The sequence below is a fragment of the Marmota flaviventris genome, chromosome 2, assembly GCF_047511675.1.
Source record: "Marmota flaviventris isolate mMarFla1 chromosome 2, mMarFla1.hap1, whole genome shotgun sequence".
NCBI lineage: Eukaryota > Metazoa > Chordata > Mammalia > Rodentia > Sciuridae > Marmota > Marmota flaviventris.
Genome location: NC_092499.1, coordinates 111,118,021 through 111,137,260, shown reverse-complemented (window position 1 = coordinate 111,137,260; position 19,240 = coordinate 111,118,021). Strand labels below are relative to the sequence as shown.

Here is a 19,240-nt window from a genome sequence, read left to right as displayed (position 1 = left end):
CTCACCACCATCCCCACTCCCAAACACAAAGAGTCACATTTAACAAAGAAGCCAAAATCTACTGTAAAAAGCCAGATAATTGGGGTTGTATTTTCAGATCTTATTGTATGGGAAAAAACTGTTTTTTTTTTTTTTAATGTTAGAATCACATTCACTTATCATAGGAAAGGATAATGGAACAAAACTTGATTAAGGGAACAGAGGGCTTGGGGGTCCTATTTCACTTATCTTCTTTATGTGATCAAATGAAAAGAACCAATGGAATCTCTTCCTTTTTCTCTCTCTCTATTGAATGCATAGGTGAGTTCTTAACACTGGAAAATCTGTTAATGCCTATGCACACATCAGACAACTTTCCTCAATTAAGCTAAACCCAATGAAAAAGCAAAGGTCTTTACACAGTATTAAAGGGGGTGGGCACATGGAGCAAGACATCCATGGAGGCAAGAGCTCAGCATTCTGAAGAATGAATACCATTTAGAAAGGAAGAGACATGGTTGAGCAGTCTAGGAAGGATAGCATGTGCAAAGGCACTGGAGCAAGGATGTGCACAAAAAAGATCTGGTCCATGGTCACTGGGTTTAAGACTGTCTGATGGGGAAGGCAGTAAGAATAGGACTAGGGTGGACACCTTGTACTGCTCTACAGTCAAAGCCATTTTCATGGATGTGTGAATATTTGAGAAGACTGCAATACCTAGTAGTGCACACCTGTAATTCCAGCAGCAGAGGAGGCTCAGGCAGGAGAATCCAAGTTCAAGGCCAGCCTGGGCAACTTAGTGAGACCCTGTATCAAAATTTAAAAATAAAATAAAAGGGCTTGGGATGTAGCTTAATGGTAGAGTTCCCCTGGGTTCAATTCCCAATACCAGGGTGGAAAAACAGAAGCCTTCAACTCATTAAGGTGATTATGGGCAAGTTACCAAACCTGTTTTCTCAGGTGCAAAATCCAGACGTAGGATTGCTGTGAAAGCCAAATGGTTGGGATCACAGGCTTTGGAGCTATAGCAATAAGGGTCCTACCCCTGCTCAGCCATTTACTAGCTGTGCAGACCTTAGACACTAGAAAGACCTTAAGCACTTATAAGTCCTTAACTTTACTGAGCCTCAGTTTCTGTACAGTAAAATGGAAAATAACCACCTCGGACATATAATGTGAGGATTAACTGAAATAATGAATATTAAATACTTAGCCAAAGGGTGGCACATAGTACTCAGTAAATATTAGTTATGATGGTTGAGAAAATGATACCTCATTGAATAAATAAGTAAGGTTTCATTATCTGAAAGCACATGATTTGTTCCCAAAAGAGTTATTTGGGGATATTCTAAATAGTGCATATAAACACAACGATGGAACCTGCAAATTCCTTGGTCAGCTCCAGCACAGACCCCCAAGCTTCCAATTAGACCGGCCCCACCCCCAGCCGCTTGCAGGCCCAGCCCATCGGGTTCTCTCCAGGCCCCGCCCTGAGCGCTTATCTCCGCCCCGACGCGCCTGCGCGGGGTGGGCCGCGGCGAGCAGAGGCTATGAGGATTTTGGTGCGGCGCTGCTGGGGACCAGGGTTGGGTCATGGCGCCGCGGGCGGCAGGCCGACCTCGCAGTGGCGGATTCTGGCCAGGCTCCGCGGGTCCCTCGGCGAGGAGGACGGCCGGGACACCCGAGTCCGCGAGAAGCCGCCCTGGCGTGTGCTCTTCTTCGGTACAGACCAGTTCGCCCAGGAGACTTTGCGGGCGCTGCACGCCGCCAGGTACCCGGGCCGGGGCTGGGGGCTGGCGCTGAAGGCGTCCTTGCTGACCCTGTGCGACTGTCTCCGGAGTGTTTGGATTCCTCTTGGTGGAAAGCAGCAGCACCTTGGTGGCATGGGCCCAAATCTCGGCGTCTCGGCTCGCCGGGAAGGTGTGCCACACCTGCTGGTCAGGCTTTGGGCGCCCAGTACTGTCCGGTCTACACTCCCTGCGCCGTCGGTTTTCCAAGCGCCACCCGGCGGTGCCGAGCCAGTGGTAGGCACTTTTCCTGCAGCACCTCCGACCAGGCCTACCGCCTCCCTGCCGGTGTTGGGTGTGCGGATATCGGACTCAGAGAGGTTAAGGCATTGCCCAAGGTCATCAGCTGAGCTGATTGGAGCCCAAATCAGTTCTGACTTCAGAGTTCTCCCCTTTGCAATCATTTTGCTACCTACCAGCCATGTAATTTGTAGCCTCTAATCCTTAGGGCTTTTTTTTTTTTTTTTCCTTTCTTCTTTTTAAATATCCAGGCTTGGCACCTTTTTGTGCACCTGCATCTCACTCCTGTTCCCTGGTCCGCCTAGTACACAGCAGGACCCACTTTTCTGGGCCTGAAAGGAGGACATCCCCAAAACAATTTTTTAAAATGAATACATTTATAAATTAGAATTCTTAGGAGTACATTTAGTATGTATGAAATTTAACATCTTGTTTACTGGGGGGAAGAAATTGTTTGAAATTCATCCTTCCCCAAACTCCATAGAGTGTGGTGGCAATACCATATAGAGTGTTCTGCTTTCTTTCTCCAATTTGTGTTTTTTCTTTCTCCATTCTGTTTTTTTCCTGATACCCCCACCACCACCTCATTTCTGTATCTCACTTTATCACTTCTTTCTGTATGTATAGAATCCCTTGTTTATTGTATTTCTCTCTCCACACACCTCTGGACACCTTTCACATTATGTTCTGGTTGCACACACTTCCTATCTTGTTTCCCATATTGCCACATGCATTTGACACTTACCCTTCTGATGATGCTTCACTTGAGAGCTTCATTACCCTAAGCTTGTTTGTTTTGGGGTGTGTATGTCTGTGTGTGTGTGTATGTATGTGGTATTGGGAATTTAATCTACCCCTGAACTACTGCCTCCTCCCATTTAGTTTGTATTTTGAGATAGGGTCTTGCTAAACTGTCCAAGCTGCCCTTGATCCTGCTATTTTTTTGTGTCAGCCTTCTGAATCACTGGGTTTACAAGCGTGTGCCACCACACTTGGCTGTATGCTTTCTTTTTAATGCCCTGGTATATATTCCTTTTCTCTTAATTCTTCAACATGTGCATGCCTGTTTAATAAATGAACATTCAGACCCTGCAGGCTGGGGTGTATTCAGTGGTACAATGTGAAACTTACGTGTGAAGCTCTGGGTTTTAACCCCAGCACCCATAAATGAAGGAGTAATATAAGTATACTGGAATAATCTCTAGCAGGTAAGAAGAATGAGGTAGTGCTGCATGTGATCCCATAAAATGATGTTCATGGGATGTATTTGGTTTATTTTTTAATTTGTTCTTTCGGGATTTGGAGCAGTGCTACATGCTTGTAATGTTAGCTACTGGGGAGGCTGAGATAGGAGGATCACAAGTTTGGAAAATTAACCAGACCCTATCTCAAAATAAAACTTTAAAAAAAAAGTATTGGGGATATAACTCAGTGATAAAGTGCCCCTGGGTTTAGTGCTCAGTACTTCCCTACCTTCTGAATTAAATTCAATTAAAACCAAATTTAAAATTTAAAAAAAATTTAAGGAGATGTAACTTATTGGTAGAGTGTTTGCCTAGAGTGCTCAAGGCCCTGGTTTGATCCCTAGCACTGCAGAAACAAAAAACAAGTATTGTGTTTTTTGAATGGCATGTGGTTATGATACAAAAGGATGCACAGCAAAAAGGCATTTCCTTCCTCCCCTGTCTCACATTTTTCAATTCTTCTCTCCAGAGACAGCCACTGATTTCGGTTTCTTATTTTAGACATGTTCAGAGCATATACAAGCATGTGGATATTTAACTAATTTTATTTAAAAAAAAAAAAAAGACTCACATGGGCGGGATTGTGGCTCAGTGGCAGAGCGCTTGCCTCGTCCTCAGCACCACATGAAAATAAATAAATAAATCAATAAAGGTTTTTGTGTCCATCCACAACTAGAACATTATTTTTAAAAAAGACTCACATAATAACATATATAGTATTGTTAGGGGGAAAAAAGCAAAAATACAGAATAGTAAGTGTAATATCCCAATTGTATGTTTCTGTATGCACAGGAAATCTCTAGAATGATGCTGTCTAAATGTGATTCTTTAAAATGATTAAAATTAAATAAAAAAGTAAAAATTCAGTCTTTTGGTTGCACTCATTTTAATCATTTAGCCCTAAATGCTTCATGAATTTAATAACAATAATAATAATAATAAATAACAGTATGTGAAGTACCTTACCTTTGAGCCATGGCCCTAGAGCTCTCACATTTTTCTCTAATCTTTTTTAATTTAGGGAGAACAAAGAAGAAGAGTTAATTGAAAAACTGGAGGTGGTGACAGTGCCTTCACCATCACCAAAAGGACTTCCAGTAAAGCAGTATGCTGTGCAGTCTCAGCTTCCAGTGCACGAGTGGCCAGATGTGGGATCTGGAGAGTACGATGTTGGAGTAGTGGCTTCCTTCGGCCGACTTTTGAGTGAGACTCTTATTCTTAAATTTCCCTAGTAAGTTTATTTACAAGGAAATACAGTATACAGACTTTGGTCTTTATAAAAGGACCTGGTGTTTAAAATTTGATAATTTGAACTCTATACTTTGGCATGAATTGTTGAAATGTGTTGAGTTCCTTATCACACTCAATGGACTTTAATCTAACCTCATTTAAGTTCCATATATATAGTTGGGGATGTAGCTCAGCCACAGAGTGCTTGCCTAGCATGCACAAAGTTCTTGGTTCATTCCCAGGTACTGAAAAAGGAAATTCTTTATATGTGCACACAACTCCTAAATTTGTCCCTTCAGAACAGCTCTTTCCTGGAACTCCAGGCCTCTAATACCCATTCCATTCTCTTTACCTGTGCTTTGATGTCTGATAGGTACCTTATGTTCAAGATGCCCAAAACCTTTCGAAATCATTGTCTCAGTAAAGACAACTCTGCCCTTCTAGTTGGATGGGCCCGAGTCATTCTTGATTTATCTATCTCCTGGCATCAGGATACCTTCAGTCCATCAGGATATTCTATTGCCTCTACCTTCAAAATCATCTCATAGTTGCACTTTCCTCCATTACTGCAGTAGTCTCCTGTGTCATCTCTGCCTTTATCCTTGGCCTTTCTGTCTTTTACTAACCCAGCAACCAAAGTGATCCTTTAAAAGCACAAGTCAGATCATGTAATTTTGCTCCAAATCCTCTGAGCATTTCATTCAGAATAAAAGGCAAAATTTTTTTGTTGGCTTACGAGGACCTACATGTTTCGTCCCCTCTGGCTGTCTGACCTCACCTAGGAACTGTTCCTCTGGTTCACTGTATTCCATCCACATTGACCTTCTTATTGTGCTAAGCATTTACTTTTTTAAGATCTTTGTATTTATAGTTCCATCTGCCTAGAAAGCTTTTCTCCTGTATGATAGTCATGCACCACATAACGACATTTCAGTCAATGGCAGCTTATTTGATAGTTACCCGTAAGGTTATATTGCCCAGTGATGTCATTGCCAACTTAGTTTGTGTGAATACATGCCCTAATTTTCACAGAACAGAATCACCTCACAGTGTGTTTCTCAAGACATATCCCCTTGATTAAGCAACTCTTGACTATCTGCATGGCTTATTCCCTTACCTATTCATTGTCTTTGCCCAAGTGTCTTGTTGGTAAAGCTTTTCTTAGACCACTATTGAAATTGTAAGCCACGCATGGTGGTGCATGCCTTTAATCTCAGCTGCTGAGAGGCTGAGGCAGGATCACAAGTTTGAAGCCAGCCGGGCAACTTAGTGAGATCCTGTCTCAAAAAAAAATAAAAAGAGCTGAAGATTTAACTCAGTGCTAAAGTACATGAGCAATATCCTAGATTTAATCCACAGTATTCCCGCCCGCCCCCCAATTGTGTTCTCCCACCCAGTACTCCTATCCCTTTCTCTGTTCTGTTTTTTCCCCTAGACTTCAGCACCATCTGGCAAACTTTTAACATACAGTGTTTTCTTTGTGTGTGGTTTTTTTGTGTGTGTTGTTTCTTTGATTTGTTGTTTATTTTCCACTCTTTGCATGTAAGGGCAGGAGTTTTTGTTTTTTGGTTTTTTCTGTTTCTAACACTTAAATCCCTAGCTAGCACTTAGTGTCTGCACACAGATTGTACCCAGTGAATATTTGTTGGATGAGTGGGACTGGGCTGTACAGTAGGACTTAGAATAATTATAAAGCTTTCTCTCACACACATACACACACTCAAGTGTAGGCTTGTGCTGACGGACACAAACCAATGATAGAATAGTAAAATATTTAAATTACTCCTCAGTGCATGGTAGGTGTAGTGGGATAAACAGCAAAGGTGAACAGATCATTAGATGGGGATTTAGGAAGCTTGCTTTAGGCATTCTATGAACAGAAATTAAATGATATAACTATCAATATAATTTCTTATGTCTGTGATGTGCACAATAGGGTTTGAGGGGTTCCTCTCATATTGTAATAAATGCATTTTAAAACTTCCAGATATCACAAGTTTTTATAGAACACTTTGGAATAATGAATGGTTGTTCTTGCTTTGCTTTTAATTAAGTTTCATTGGTTTTTTTATGGTAAGAGAGTGAACTTACATGTGACTTATGTTTTTTTAGGTGATTCAAGACTAGATTTAGCTCTCTGGTCTTTTTTAATTTCTGGGAAAGCTTAAGGATGAGCAGTATTATATTAGTTTAGGTAGTAGTAACTAAATAGTAAAGCCACTGACTTACTAATTTCTGCATTTTCTAATTTAGTGGCATATTGAATGTCCATCCCAGTTGCCTCCCGCGATGGCGTGGTCCAGCCCCTATAATCCATACAGTGCTTCATGGAGACCTGATTACTGGAGTGACAATTATGCAAATTAGACCTAAAAGGTAGAACATATTTTTTTTCTTGAGATTTTTCTGATTTTAAATGTTAATATCAGTCTTTTGGGTGCCTGAGTGGACGGGTGAATGGACAGTGCTCAATTCTCCAACTTCCTTGCTTTTATATCCTTTCTGTTGTTTCATAATTTCTAACATAAGCCCTTAAAGTCCTTATGAAATTGTTAATTTGTTAGTTGAAATAAATTATGAACACCTGGATTTCTATAAAAAACATTGTGTAAGGGCTGGGGCTGTGGCTCAGTGGTAGAGCTCTTGCCTGGCATGTGTGAGGCACTGGGTTCAATTCTCAGCACCATAAATAGATAAATAAAATAAAGGTCCATCAGCAACTAAAGAAAAGAAATGGTTACTTTAAAAAAAAAATCTTAAGTACAGGCCATATTTTGCTCTTCTTTCAAATTGATGTTTCTACCTTGCCAATGATTGACAGTCAAATTTGTAGCCTGCAATAAACTATCTTTGTGCTATGTAGACAAACATTGATCTTAAGAAATAGTAGTCACATTATCAACTTTTGTTTTTCCCTAGGTTTGATGTAGGCCCAATTCTCAAGCAGGAGACCATCCCTGTGCCACCCAAGAGCACTGCCATGGAACTAGAAGCACTGTTATCAAGACTAGGAGCCAACATGGTATAGTTCTCCCATATTCCTTTGCTTTTCACTCACTCAGTAGGTCTCCCAAGTGGTTCTGAGGAAAGAACACTTTTATGATTTGTAATTTTAAGCTTCTATTGTTTTCTTTTCCTGGCTTCCTAAAAAGTAGCCTCGTATTTGTGGTCTCATATAAATCTTTGCAGATTTGCAGAGTGGGTTCTTAAAAAAGGCTTTCAAATAAAACAGATGATCATCCATGGACTGAGGCCTTTACACTAATCTGCTCAGGTTCTTTCTCCTTCCTCATATATGTACCTTGCCTGCCTGTCAGAGTGAACTAACAGTCATTTGCTAAGTAACTCAGTTTTTCTCTCCCTCTGTCCTGGGTTCTAGTCATTTGCATCTATATGCACTGAAATTCTGCTGACCACCCTTCTATAGATGATCTTTGTTCTCTCTGTGGCTTTGCGTAGCTTGTTCAATCTGTTAACCATAGGTCTAGAAAGATGCTTAGTGACTAAATTCACATTTTTCATTTGAACTAGCTAATTTTATATAGTGTAATATTTTTTTCCCACAACTATAGATGTTACTTCCTATTTTGGCACTTCCTTGGAAATGATCTGATAATATCAGCTGCCATTTATTGAGCATGAACTCATGTGCCAAAACTGTTTTAGATTCCTGTTTGTTTGTTTTTTCCCCCTTCTTAGAAACCTTTGCACAATTGCTATTGATTGACAGATTATGACATTGAATGCCACAGAGAAGTTAAATAACTTCTGCACAATAAGACAGCAGTAGGTGGTAGAAGTGGGATTTGAACACAGAGCTATATAACTCCAGAGTACATTCTTTCTGAGAGCTCCACTGCTTTCTGTGGGGTAAGAATGTAGGTAGCTGAGCACAGGCTGTCCTTATGCAGAGATCATGCACAGCCAGGGAAAGCTCCAAATTATCTGGAAACAAATCAGTGCCTTACACTTCATCGAGAGGAGTTCCACCAAAACTCCACTGAAGTCAACTTGCATCCTCACACAGCTTAAGCCAATTTACTACCTGTAGCCACCCAGCTAACATTATAGGTAATTTCATGGTGCTGAACTACAAGATATTTCTGCTTTGCTTTTCTGTGCATCTTGAATATATCATGTGCTCTCTTTGTAGCTTATTTCAGTTTTGAAAAATTTGCCTGAAAGTCTGAAAAATGGAAAGCAGCAGCCTGCTGAGGGAGTGACACAAGGTGAGTGAGACTGCAGAGACTTCACATCTTGTGTAAGGTTTTGTTTGTCCTGATGGTATCTGAATACTGGCTTTTTGCTGTACTTTTCCTTTAATTTTGACAAGGGTGAGTGCCCACTTGTAAGTCCTTTTCCAAAGAATGGTTGGTGAGCTCCACCTCTCCCTCTTAGCATATAGTCTCATGAAGGATTCAACTTTTACAATTTTATTTTGAAAAATATTAAATGTAGCAATAAATTTAAAAACTAGTATAATGAATATCAATGTATCCCAATAAATTATTAATATATGACCATATTTTCCTTCTGTGTATATATTCAGTGTGTGTATTTTAAATTTTGCTTATTCATTTGCAAGTGTGAAAATGGCCTTTTATCTCTAAGTATTTTATTATGCATTTCTTTAGAAAAATAATTACTAAAATGTATTTTATAGCTTTTTTTTTTTTTTAATAAGGATCCAGGGAACACAAGACTGTTCAAATCTCTTTTCACCAATTTCAGTCCTAATTAGGCCCTAATCAAATAAATGTAATTTTTTTTGGTTGGTTTTTGCAGTGCTGTGTATTGAACCCAGGGGAAATTTTTTATTTAATTAAAAAAGAAAGAATTTTAGGATCCAGTTATTAGTTGTTATATCTCTTTTGTCTCTTTAAAATAATTTCTCCAGACTGGACACAGTTGTAATCCCAGCAGCTCAGGAGGATAAGGCAGGAGGATTGTAAGTACAAAGCTAGTTCAGCAACTTAGCAAGATGCTAGGCAACTCAATGAGATGCTGTCTTAAAAGTTAAAAAAAAAAAAAAAGAGGGCTGGGGTTGTGGCTTGGGCTGGGGTTGTGGCTCAGCACTAGAGTACTCATCTAGCACATGTGAGGCCCTGGGTTCGAACCTCAGCGCCACATATAAATAAATAAAATAAACATATTGTGTCTAACTACAACTAAAAAATAAATATTTTTTTAAAAAAGTTTAAAAAAAAAGAAAAGGGCTGGGTATGTGGCTCAGTGGTTAAGCACCTCTGAGTTCAATGCTGGTACCAAAAATAAATAAATAAAATAAAATAATTTCTCCACTATTCCCCCCCCCATTATATCATTAACTTCTTGAAGAGACCAAGTCAGTTATCTGATTTGTTTCCTTCTAGTATAGTTTATATCCCTTATATTTCACATAAATTAGAAGTTCTAAAGGTTTGGCTAGATTCAGATTTGAAGTTTTTAAAAAGTATTTCATAGATGGTACTGTATTTCAATAACATGTGTGCTAGCTTAGGCATTGCTTTTTATTTTTCTTTATGATTTAATTTTAATTTTTGAATATGTAAAATATACACCTGATTCAGAAGTTAAAACCATTCAAAAGAATATACTTAGCAAAATCTTTCTTTTGTCCCCTCCAACCTTAGGTATCACTTTGGCAAGTCATGATATCATGTTGCATGAAAAGAAAGCTAAGAGAAAGCATAGAAACGCTAACTTTGATCGTTGATTAGAATGGTGACCACCAGATCTTTACAGTGTAACGATGTATTTTTCCTTCTGCAATTAACAGATAATCTCCAGGGTGATACTTTTGCACTGTGCAAGTATCCCTACTTATTTGTTATGTGTTTATGTGTTTAATAGTTCCAATATTATAATACTGATATTACTACTAACTGTGCAATTACTAAGATTTAAGATTTCTTGTAATTTTTTTCTTTGTCCTTAGACTATATGCTACTAAGTTGTACAATCAAATTACTATGTTTAAGACTTGCTGGAGATGATTTTTTTTTTCCACATATTTTTATTATCTACTTTGACTACTAGGGTTTGTTTATTCAGTTTGTTTTCAGTTTTAGGAGTTGCTTTATTTCTCTTTGTGATTAAATTTTAGTTTTTGAAAATGTTAAATATTTACGTGATTCAAAAATTAAATAATTTAGGCCTGGCACAGTTGCATACACAAATGTAATCCTAGTACCAGAGGCTAAAGCAATAGAATTGCAGGTTCAAGGCCAAACTATCAACTGAGCAAGACCCTGACTTAAAAATAAAAAATAAAAAGGGCTGTGGAGGTAGCTCAGTGGTAGAGCCCCCCAGGTTGCAATTCTCAGTCCTGGGGGAAATAAAGAATAAAAAAAATTATTATAAAAACAATTTATAAAGGTATGCTCAGAAGTTCCCCTTTCATCCCCATCTCATCCAATTCTATTCTATTCTGTCCATCTATAGAGAATTATTTTTATTAATAGTTGATCATTGGAATGGTGACTACCAGAGCTTTCCAGTGTAAACCAAGTTTCTTCAGTCTTCCAGTTTTTACTTCTGTCAAAATTAGCAAAAACATATATATTGTTATTTTGTTATTTTCTTTTTACTTAACAATGTATTGTAGAGACCACTAGCTATTAAGACAACTTTCTTTCTTTCTTTTTTTTTTTTTTTTTGGTGGTAGTGGGGGTTGAACCTAGGACCTTGTTCTTGCTAGGCAAGTGCTTTACCACTGAGCTACATCTGTAGCCCGCCTTTTCTTTTTTATGGCAACATAATTCTCAATTGTGTGGATATATCATAATTTATTCAGTAGAGTCCCTATTGATGGGTTGTTTTCAGTTTTTTGCTATTTAAATACTACTACTCTAAATAATTTAATGTGCATTGTACTTCCTAATCCAGTAGGTGAGAAATTGTATCTGGGAGTAGTTTAATGTCCATTATTCGTATGAGTAATGTTGAAAATCTCTCTCTCTCTTTTTTTTTTTTTTTTGGTCAGGGGATACTGAGTATTGAACCCAGGGATGCTTTACCACTGAACTACATCTCCAGCCCTTTTTATTTTTATTTTGAGACAGGGTTTTGCTAAATTGCTCAGGGCCTCACTGAATTACAAAGGCTGGTCTTGAACTTAGCAATCCTCCTGCCTCAGCTTCTTGAGTTGCTGGAGTAATAGACAGTAGATCTTTTCATATATGTGTAAGGAAGGTTTGCATTTCCTTTTTTTGAGAGGTATCATTACCTTTGGCCTATTTTTCAATCAGTTTTGGTCTTTTTTTTTTTCCCTCAGTTTTTAGGAGTACTTTATATAATACAGAAATTAGCCTTTGTGATATAAACTGCAGATTCTCTCAGTTTGTCATTGCAAATACTTATTCTGCCACTAAGCTGCGTCCTCAGCCTTGTCATTTGTGGTTTTTTTTTTTTTTCTTTTAATAACTTTATTTCTTATTTACTTTTGTATGTGGTGCTGAGGATCAAGCCCAGTGCTTCACATGTGCTAGGCAAGTGCTCCACCACTGAGCCACAACCCAAGCCCATTGTCATTTGTTTTTTGATTTAACTTATAGCATTTCTTTTTCTTGTTAAAAAAAAAAACATCATTAATTGCTTCTGGACTTTGAGTCCTAGTTAATTAGAAGAGCCTTTTCTATTCCCACATTATAAAGTAGTTCACTTGTGTTCTTTTTTTTTTAACTTTTTTTTTTTTTTTTTAAGTTGTAGATGGACACAATACCTTTATTTTTATGTGGTGATGAGGATTGAACCCAGTGCCTCATGCTAGGTGAATGCTCTTCCTCTGAGCCACAACCCCAACCCCTTGTGTTTTCTTTTAGTGCTGGTTTGGTTTATTTATTTTTACTTCATATTGTGGGAAATTTTGAACACACAAAAGTTGTTGTTATTCAGCATCAATATTTATTAATTCTTGAATATTGAACCTGATGTTCTTTCTTGTTCTTGGCTTTACCTTGTAGCTCCTAAGATTTCTGTTGGTACCAGCTGTATAAAATGGGAGGAACAAACTTCAGAGCAAATATTCAGACTTTATCGTGCCATTGGAAATATAGTAAGTTGAGAAGTCATGCTGCAATTTTACCTAATTGGGTTTTTTGTATGTAATTTGCTTTCTGAATATTTTTATTTAAGAATGAATCTTATAAACTAAACCTACAAAACCTGAAATTTATTTTTAGGTATTATTTAAGTTTTGATGGAGGCATTAGCATTTATAAATTACTTTCAAATATAAGTTTTGCAGTTTCTTTTTTTTAATATTTAAAATGCCTTTATTTTATTTATTATTATTTTTATGTGGTGCTGAGGATCGAACCCAGCGCCTCGCATGTGCTAGGTGAGCGCTCTATTGGTGAGCCACGACCCAGCCCCAGTTTTGCAGTTTCCTATGACCAAATTCCATTTCACAGACAAGGGGAATGAAAACTAGTTAAGGTGCTCGTAAAAATGATTTGAGTCTTATAACTCCTAATCCAGTGCTCTTTCTAGTATATCTTTTTCCCTTTGGCCAATTTTTTACAAACAGATTTTAAATCATTGATTTCTACATGTGATACACAAAGAGGAGTTGTAATGTCAAAGCTTGTTAAAATATCCAAGTTAAATTCTCAGTTCCCTGACAAATTTTTTTTTGGTTTTTTTCCTTTCTTTCTTTTGATGACCATTTGTATTATTTAAATTCTGAGTTTACCAAGAATGTGTTTTTTAATGGACTACCTCTGATATTAATGTGGGTAAAATGGGAGCTACCATTGGGTATCTGTGGCATGCCAAGTTCTTCAGTGAGGATCACAACTTCATTTTGTACTTATTAGTAGCTCAAAGTCAGCAAACTCCAAAATATTCATAACACATACAAGAATTAAAAGGCTAATTCTCTAAATATGTAAAAGGTTTTCATAAACTAGTAAGAAATGAACAACCCAGTTTTTTCAAATATGGGTTAAGGGCATAAATAGGTAATGTATAGCGAAATAAATAAAAATGTAAGTAAATACATTGACAGCTTCTCAGCCTTACTAATCCAAACAGCAGTTGTCATTTTTTTTGTTGTTGTTCACTTATAAGGTAGTTTAACAAGACAATGTTCCTATCAAAACAAAATGGCTTCTTTGCAGAAGTTGACAAGCTGACCCTAAAATTCACAAGGAATTGCAAAGGGCTCATTAAATCAGATTTGTGGGGTGGGGAGGCAGAGAGGCAGAGAGGCAGAGAACTTGCACTTCCTGATTTCAAAACTTACTATAAAGCAACAGCAATCAAACAGCATGGTACTGGCTATAGCCTAGTGGAATAGAATCAACATTTATGGGTAATTGGGTTTTTTTTTTTTTGTTTTTTTTTTACAAGAATGTCAAAATAATCTAATAGAAACAAGTTTTGGACATGGTGCTAAATGTTTACAATCAAAAGAATGAATTTTGAGGGGCTGGGTTGTGGCTGAGTGGTAGAGCACTTGCCTTGCACATGTGAGGCATTGGGCTCAATCCTCAGCACTACTTGAAAGCAAGGCCACACAAAAACTTGCAACATTATTTGGAATAGACAAAAAGTGTAAATGACCCAAATGTCCAACAAATGATGGCTACATAAATAAAATATAGTTTATCTATAGATGAAATATTACTCAGCCATAGTCATAACCATATGATACAACATGTATAAACTTTGAAAACATTATGCCAAATAAAAGAAGCCAGTCACAAAAGATCATATATTGTTTTGTTCCATTTATATGAAATGTCCAGAATAAGCAAATCCAGTGCCTGAAGGGAGAGGGTGATGGGGAGTGTTTGCTAATGGTAGGCTTTTGGGGGGTCAGGATGGTGGTGAAAAAATTGGTGCCATGGTTGCACAATTCTGTGAACCTGAACACGACTGAATTATACGCTTTAAAAGAGTGAATTTGGGGGCTGGGAGTGTGTAGCTCAGTGGTAGAGCACTTGCCTACCATGCATGAGGCCCTGGGTTCAATCCTCCTACTGCAAAAAAAAAAAAAAAAAGGATGACTTGTATATTATGTGAATTATGTCTCAATGAAGCTATCAAAACCAACCAACCAACCCCAAGGTTAGAAAGACCTGGATGTGTTTGAAGGATGGAAATTAGACTGGTGTGGCTAATACAGAGCCATCAAGGTAGAGATTAGCATAAAGTGAGGTCAGAAGCAAGCAGGATTGATGTGTAATCCCCAGACAATGTTGATGCTCTTTAATCCAAACACATCATTTAAAAAAGCAAAACAAACAAAAAACCTCAATGGCTCAGGAGGTTGAGGCAAGAGAATTGCAAGTTCAAAGCCAGCCTCAGCAATTTAAAGTGGCCCTAAGCCACCTAGCAAGACCCTGTCTCAAAATAATAAATTAATTAAAAGAGCAAGGGATGTGGCTCAGTGGTTAAGTGTCCCTGGATTCAATCCCTGGTACCAAAACAAAACAAACAAACAACAACAAAATCCCAAACCAAAAATGTTGCAGCTTGAGAGAGAGCTTTATGATAAAAATCATAAGGGCTGGGGCTGGGGCTCAGTGGTTTAGTGCTTGCCTAGCATATGTAAGGCACTGGGTTTGATCCCCAGCACCATGTAAAAATAAGTAACTAAATAGTAAACAATAAAGGTATTGTGAACATCTGACTTTAAAAAAAAAAAAAAAAATCACAAGGCCTTGGGTTTGATCCTAGCACCACCAAAAAGAAACCAAACTATTCTACAGAAATATATGTGCTCAAAGATATGTCAATAAGGATTTTTATTATATTTTATAATTTTAAAATTGGGAATAACTGAAATATCATAAAGGTATTGGTTGTATACTTATGTTACATGCATAAAATGAGATATTGTGTTGCGTATGCAAGGTGAAATAGATCAGTATGTGCTAATGAAACAAGTTGCTTATAAAACAGTATGTTTTAGATTTTTGTAATGGTAACATCTGTAGAAAAAATACAGGGAAACATATCAGACTGTTAACAGTGGTTACCTATGGGGTTAAAATACAGAATACTGTCAATTTCTAATTTTTTTTAACAAGTGATGTAATGCTTTCGTAAGCATAAATGTTTAATTGCAAAGACTATGTAAAGAGTTGCATTTGTGTTCTGTTCCATAATATTTAGTGACTGATTCCCCGATTCCTCTGTACATAGGAGAAAAATCAGACTAGACTAACAAAACTGTAGTTGCAGCAGGTTTGGAGGTTGAGTGTATTTATCATTCCTTTAATTTTTCCGCCCCCCTCTCTTTTTTTTTTTTTTCCTTTAATCTTAATTTCAGATCCCGTTGCAGACACTCTGGATGGAGAACACCATTAAACTTCTGGATTTGGTAGAAGTTAACAATTTAGTCCTTGCTGGTATCAACTTTTGATTATAATTTTTTTTCATTTATAATCAATTTGAAAATGTGTCTGTTTTTAGCACAGTTCACATTTATTGAAAGTAAGGATTTTTATAGTTTGTTTCAGTTCAATAATGATAATACTTTACATCTCCTTATGTTTTATTCTTTGCAGTGTCCATTCACATGTATTTTTTCATCACAAGAACCTGGGAAGTAGAGCAGTGTTCCTTTCCCATTTTAAGCTTTGTGACTTCCTAAATTAAGGTCTTCCAGGGCTGCAAAATTACTTGATTAATTTCATTCTGATGAATATCATAATGAAAACATCTGGGCAGCTCAGTGAGAATCTAGGCCAGGGTGTAGCATTTCACACCACAGATCTATTCTTAAGCCCATCAGTGTCCTCAGTGGTCTAGTCTAAAGGTAGTTGGAGTTCTCCAGGAATCTAAGAATGGGGACTGGTTTGGGTGGGGATGGAAGGGCCAGCGTAAATCCTAAGGATCCTGTATTTCTCCCCTGGTGGGTAGTTATTCCCCCAAAATTACAACATAGAACTTTTAGATGATCACCAGGAGACTGAGTAAATAACTTGGAGCTTCTTATGGGTACAGGAAGCTTTTCTTTGGGTTTGTGATGTACACAGAACACTGTATTTATATTACAAAGCCAGTGCATCAGGAAATGTGTCCTCTCCAATATTAGTACTGCCTCCCGGGTAGTTTTTTATTTTTAAGAAGTACCAAAAAGTTATATAATTATTTTTTCCTCTCTTTGTGTCTCATATCTTTTCCCCTCCATTCTTTAGATGCAAAACTAACAAGACAGACTCTTACTCCAGGATCAATAATATACCACAAACAGTCAAAAATATTGCTAGTTTATTGCAAGGTATGTTTTCCATTGGTTTCAAATTACCATATTTGTATTGCTGAATTTATGTTTGTATCAATTATCATCTTAATTAGGATTTCACTTAAGTGCCTACCAATCATATTGGACAGTCTAATTTTCTTAATAATAAAATCTCTAGCATAAATTTTTCAAAGCAGTGAAGATTGCCAAGGCATTCTCAATGAAGAATATTCCATAATGATTGCTTTCTTTTTTTCTCTGATACTGGGTTGAATCCAGGGCCACTCTACTAGCTCTCTTTATTTTTTATTTTTTAAATTCAATTAATTAATTAATTTGGTGCTGGGGATTGAACCCAGGGCGCTTTTTATTTTTATTTTTTATTTTGAGGCAGGTTCTTGCTAAGTTGTTTAGGTCCTTGCTGAGTTGCTAGAACTTGGGATCCTCCTGCCTTAGTGTCCCTACCTGTTGTTGGGATTTACAGGCTTGTGCCACCATGCCCAACTAGAACCATTATTTTATAAGACAATGGTGTGTTCCACTGAAAAGCATTTCATATTTTTTGTCAAATGGTATTTATGTAAGATGTTACACACTCAAGAAAGGGGCATTAACAGATGTCAGTGAATGGATAAAAATAATGTGATACACATACACTCACACAGATGGAGTTTTATTCAGCCATAAAGAAGAATAAAATTATGTCCTCTATGGAAAATTGGATGCATCATAAGCAAAGTAAGCTAGACTCAAAAAGTCAAGGGTCATATGTTTTCTCTAGAAAAGAAGAAAAGGGAAGCTAGAAAGAAAAAGAAAAAAAGGGAATCTCATGAAAATAAAGGGAAATCAGTTGGGTACAGAAAGGAGACTTGGGGGAGTTGGAAAGGGAAATACTGGGGATTTAAATTGATCAAATTGTGTCATGTGCATGTATAGACATGCCTCAATGAAACCCACTATTCTGTATAATTATTATGCACCAAAAGAAATAAAAAGAAGGTATGCTTAAAATGCTAGATTGATGTAACCCACCCAAACTATAGATACAGAAATCTTCCATCAACCTCTCTTCATCTCTCTTTACCTTCTCCTAAAACAGGAGAATATGACTTGCTTATTGGGAATATGTCTTGCTGTCCTTGACCCAGATGTGTATATATTGTTTCATTATTATAGTTTGCTCTCACAGAAGAAACAGGCTCTGAGAACATGGGAATTTAAGTCTCACCAGTTGTGTTACCTTGGGAAAAAAAAATCACTCACCTTCTGAGGGCATCAGTTTCTACTCCTAAAATGGGATTTGCGTTTTTATTTTTGGTAATGGGCATTGACTCAGGGGCATTTTACCAGTGAGTCATATCCCCAGTCACCACCCCCCTCTTTTTTTTTATTTTTTTTAGCACAAAAGAGTAGGATTTATTCAGGTAAGCAGAAAAGAGCTCCAACAGAGCAAGAGGATCCAATAAGTGTTGCCCCTGCCCCTTTTTTTAAATTTTGAGATGGGGTCTCCCTAAGTTGCATAGTCCATTGCTAAATTGCTGAGGCAATATAACATTTTTTTACTTTATTTCCTGTGTGTTGAAATAGGTTTATATAGGTCTGTAAGTTATCTCTCCTTGGTAATAAACTTTTGAAGTAAACGGATTATATATGTTGCTTAGTATGGTGTTATTTACAGCTATATATTCAGTAGATATTTTTGGTTTGTTTCCATTATAAAAGATGTTATAATCTAAAATTTACTTAGTTTTCCAGTCTTGCCACCACCTGCCTAGTCACTGCTTATCCCTTTGCACTTTAGGATGGCTGGATTGGTGTTCGATCGGTAATGCTTAAGAAAACATTAACAGCAACTGATTTCTACAATGGATATTTGCACCCCTGGTACCAGAAAAATTCCCAAGTTCAACCAAACCATTGCAAATTTAAGACACTCAGACTTCCAACAAAGAAGAAGCCGGAAAACAAGTTGTTGCTATGCAACAGTGCATTAAGTAATTAGGAAGAAGATGGACAGAACCTATTGCATATTTGTAATTTATTAAAAGGCTTATTTACAAGGAATTATTTTGACTTTCAAAGATTATTATCAAAAAGATGGATTGCCTCACTTTCCACATTTTTTGTGTAATAATAGTTAAAAGCAGCTTTTTCTACTTTAATAACAAAAGAAGTTTAAATAAATTTTGTATTTATAATGTCAGACTCCGGGAGATATATCTTTCCCCATGAGCAAGGGCAACTGACTGGTATGTATATATTCTGAAGAGAGGTTCTTTTAAAATAGTGCATATACTGAATTTTTAAAATTGTGTGTCCCTGCGCACTATATTTCTTGGAATTTTTAGTCTACATTTCTAAGCTTCATTAGGTAGCAAAAATCAGCTCTTTAATTTCCACTTCCAGCTAGGGCTCATCAAGTAGCAAACCTAGATAATATTTAATAACCTCTGCCCTGTTGATTTGTACTATAAATTCACTTTTGTGTGTGTGTGGTACTAGGGATTGAACACACGGCCTTATGCATGCTAGGCAAGCAATCTCACACTGATCTACATCCC

At 37.3% G+C, this 19,240-nt stretch overlaps 1 protein-coding gene across 1 annotated transcript; it reads left to right on the top strand.

Annotated features, from left to right (window-relative positions):
- Window positions 1-1,516: 1,516 nt before the first annotated feature.
- Mtfmt (mitochondrial methionyl-tRNA formyltransferase) lies at window positions 1,517-18,931 on the top strand. The gene is given in 10 exon segments (XM_027925911.3): window positions 1,517-1,750; window positions 4,272-4,481; window positions 6,734-6,856; window positions 7,400-7,502; window positions 8,634-8,709; window positions 12,445-12,536; window positions 15,762-15,840; window positions 16,633-16,715; window positions 18,481-18,639; window positions 18,642-18,931. Coding segments are annotated over 10 exon segments (1,182 nt in total). The 5' UTR covers window positions 1,517-1,529; the 3' UTR covers window positions 18,678-18,931.
- Window positions 18,932-19,240: the final 309 nt, after the last annotated feature.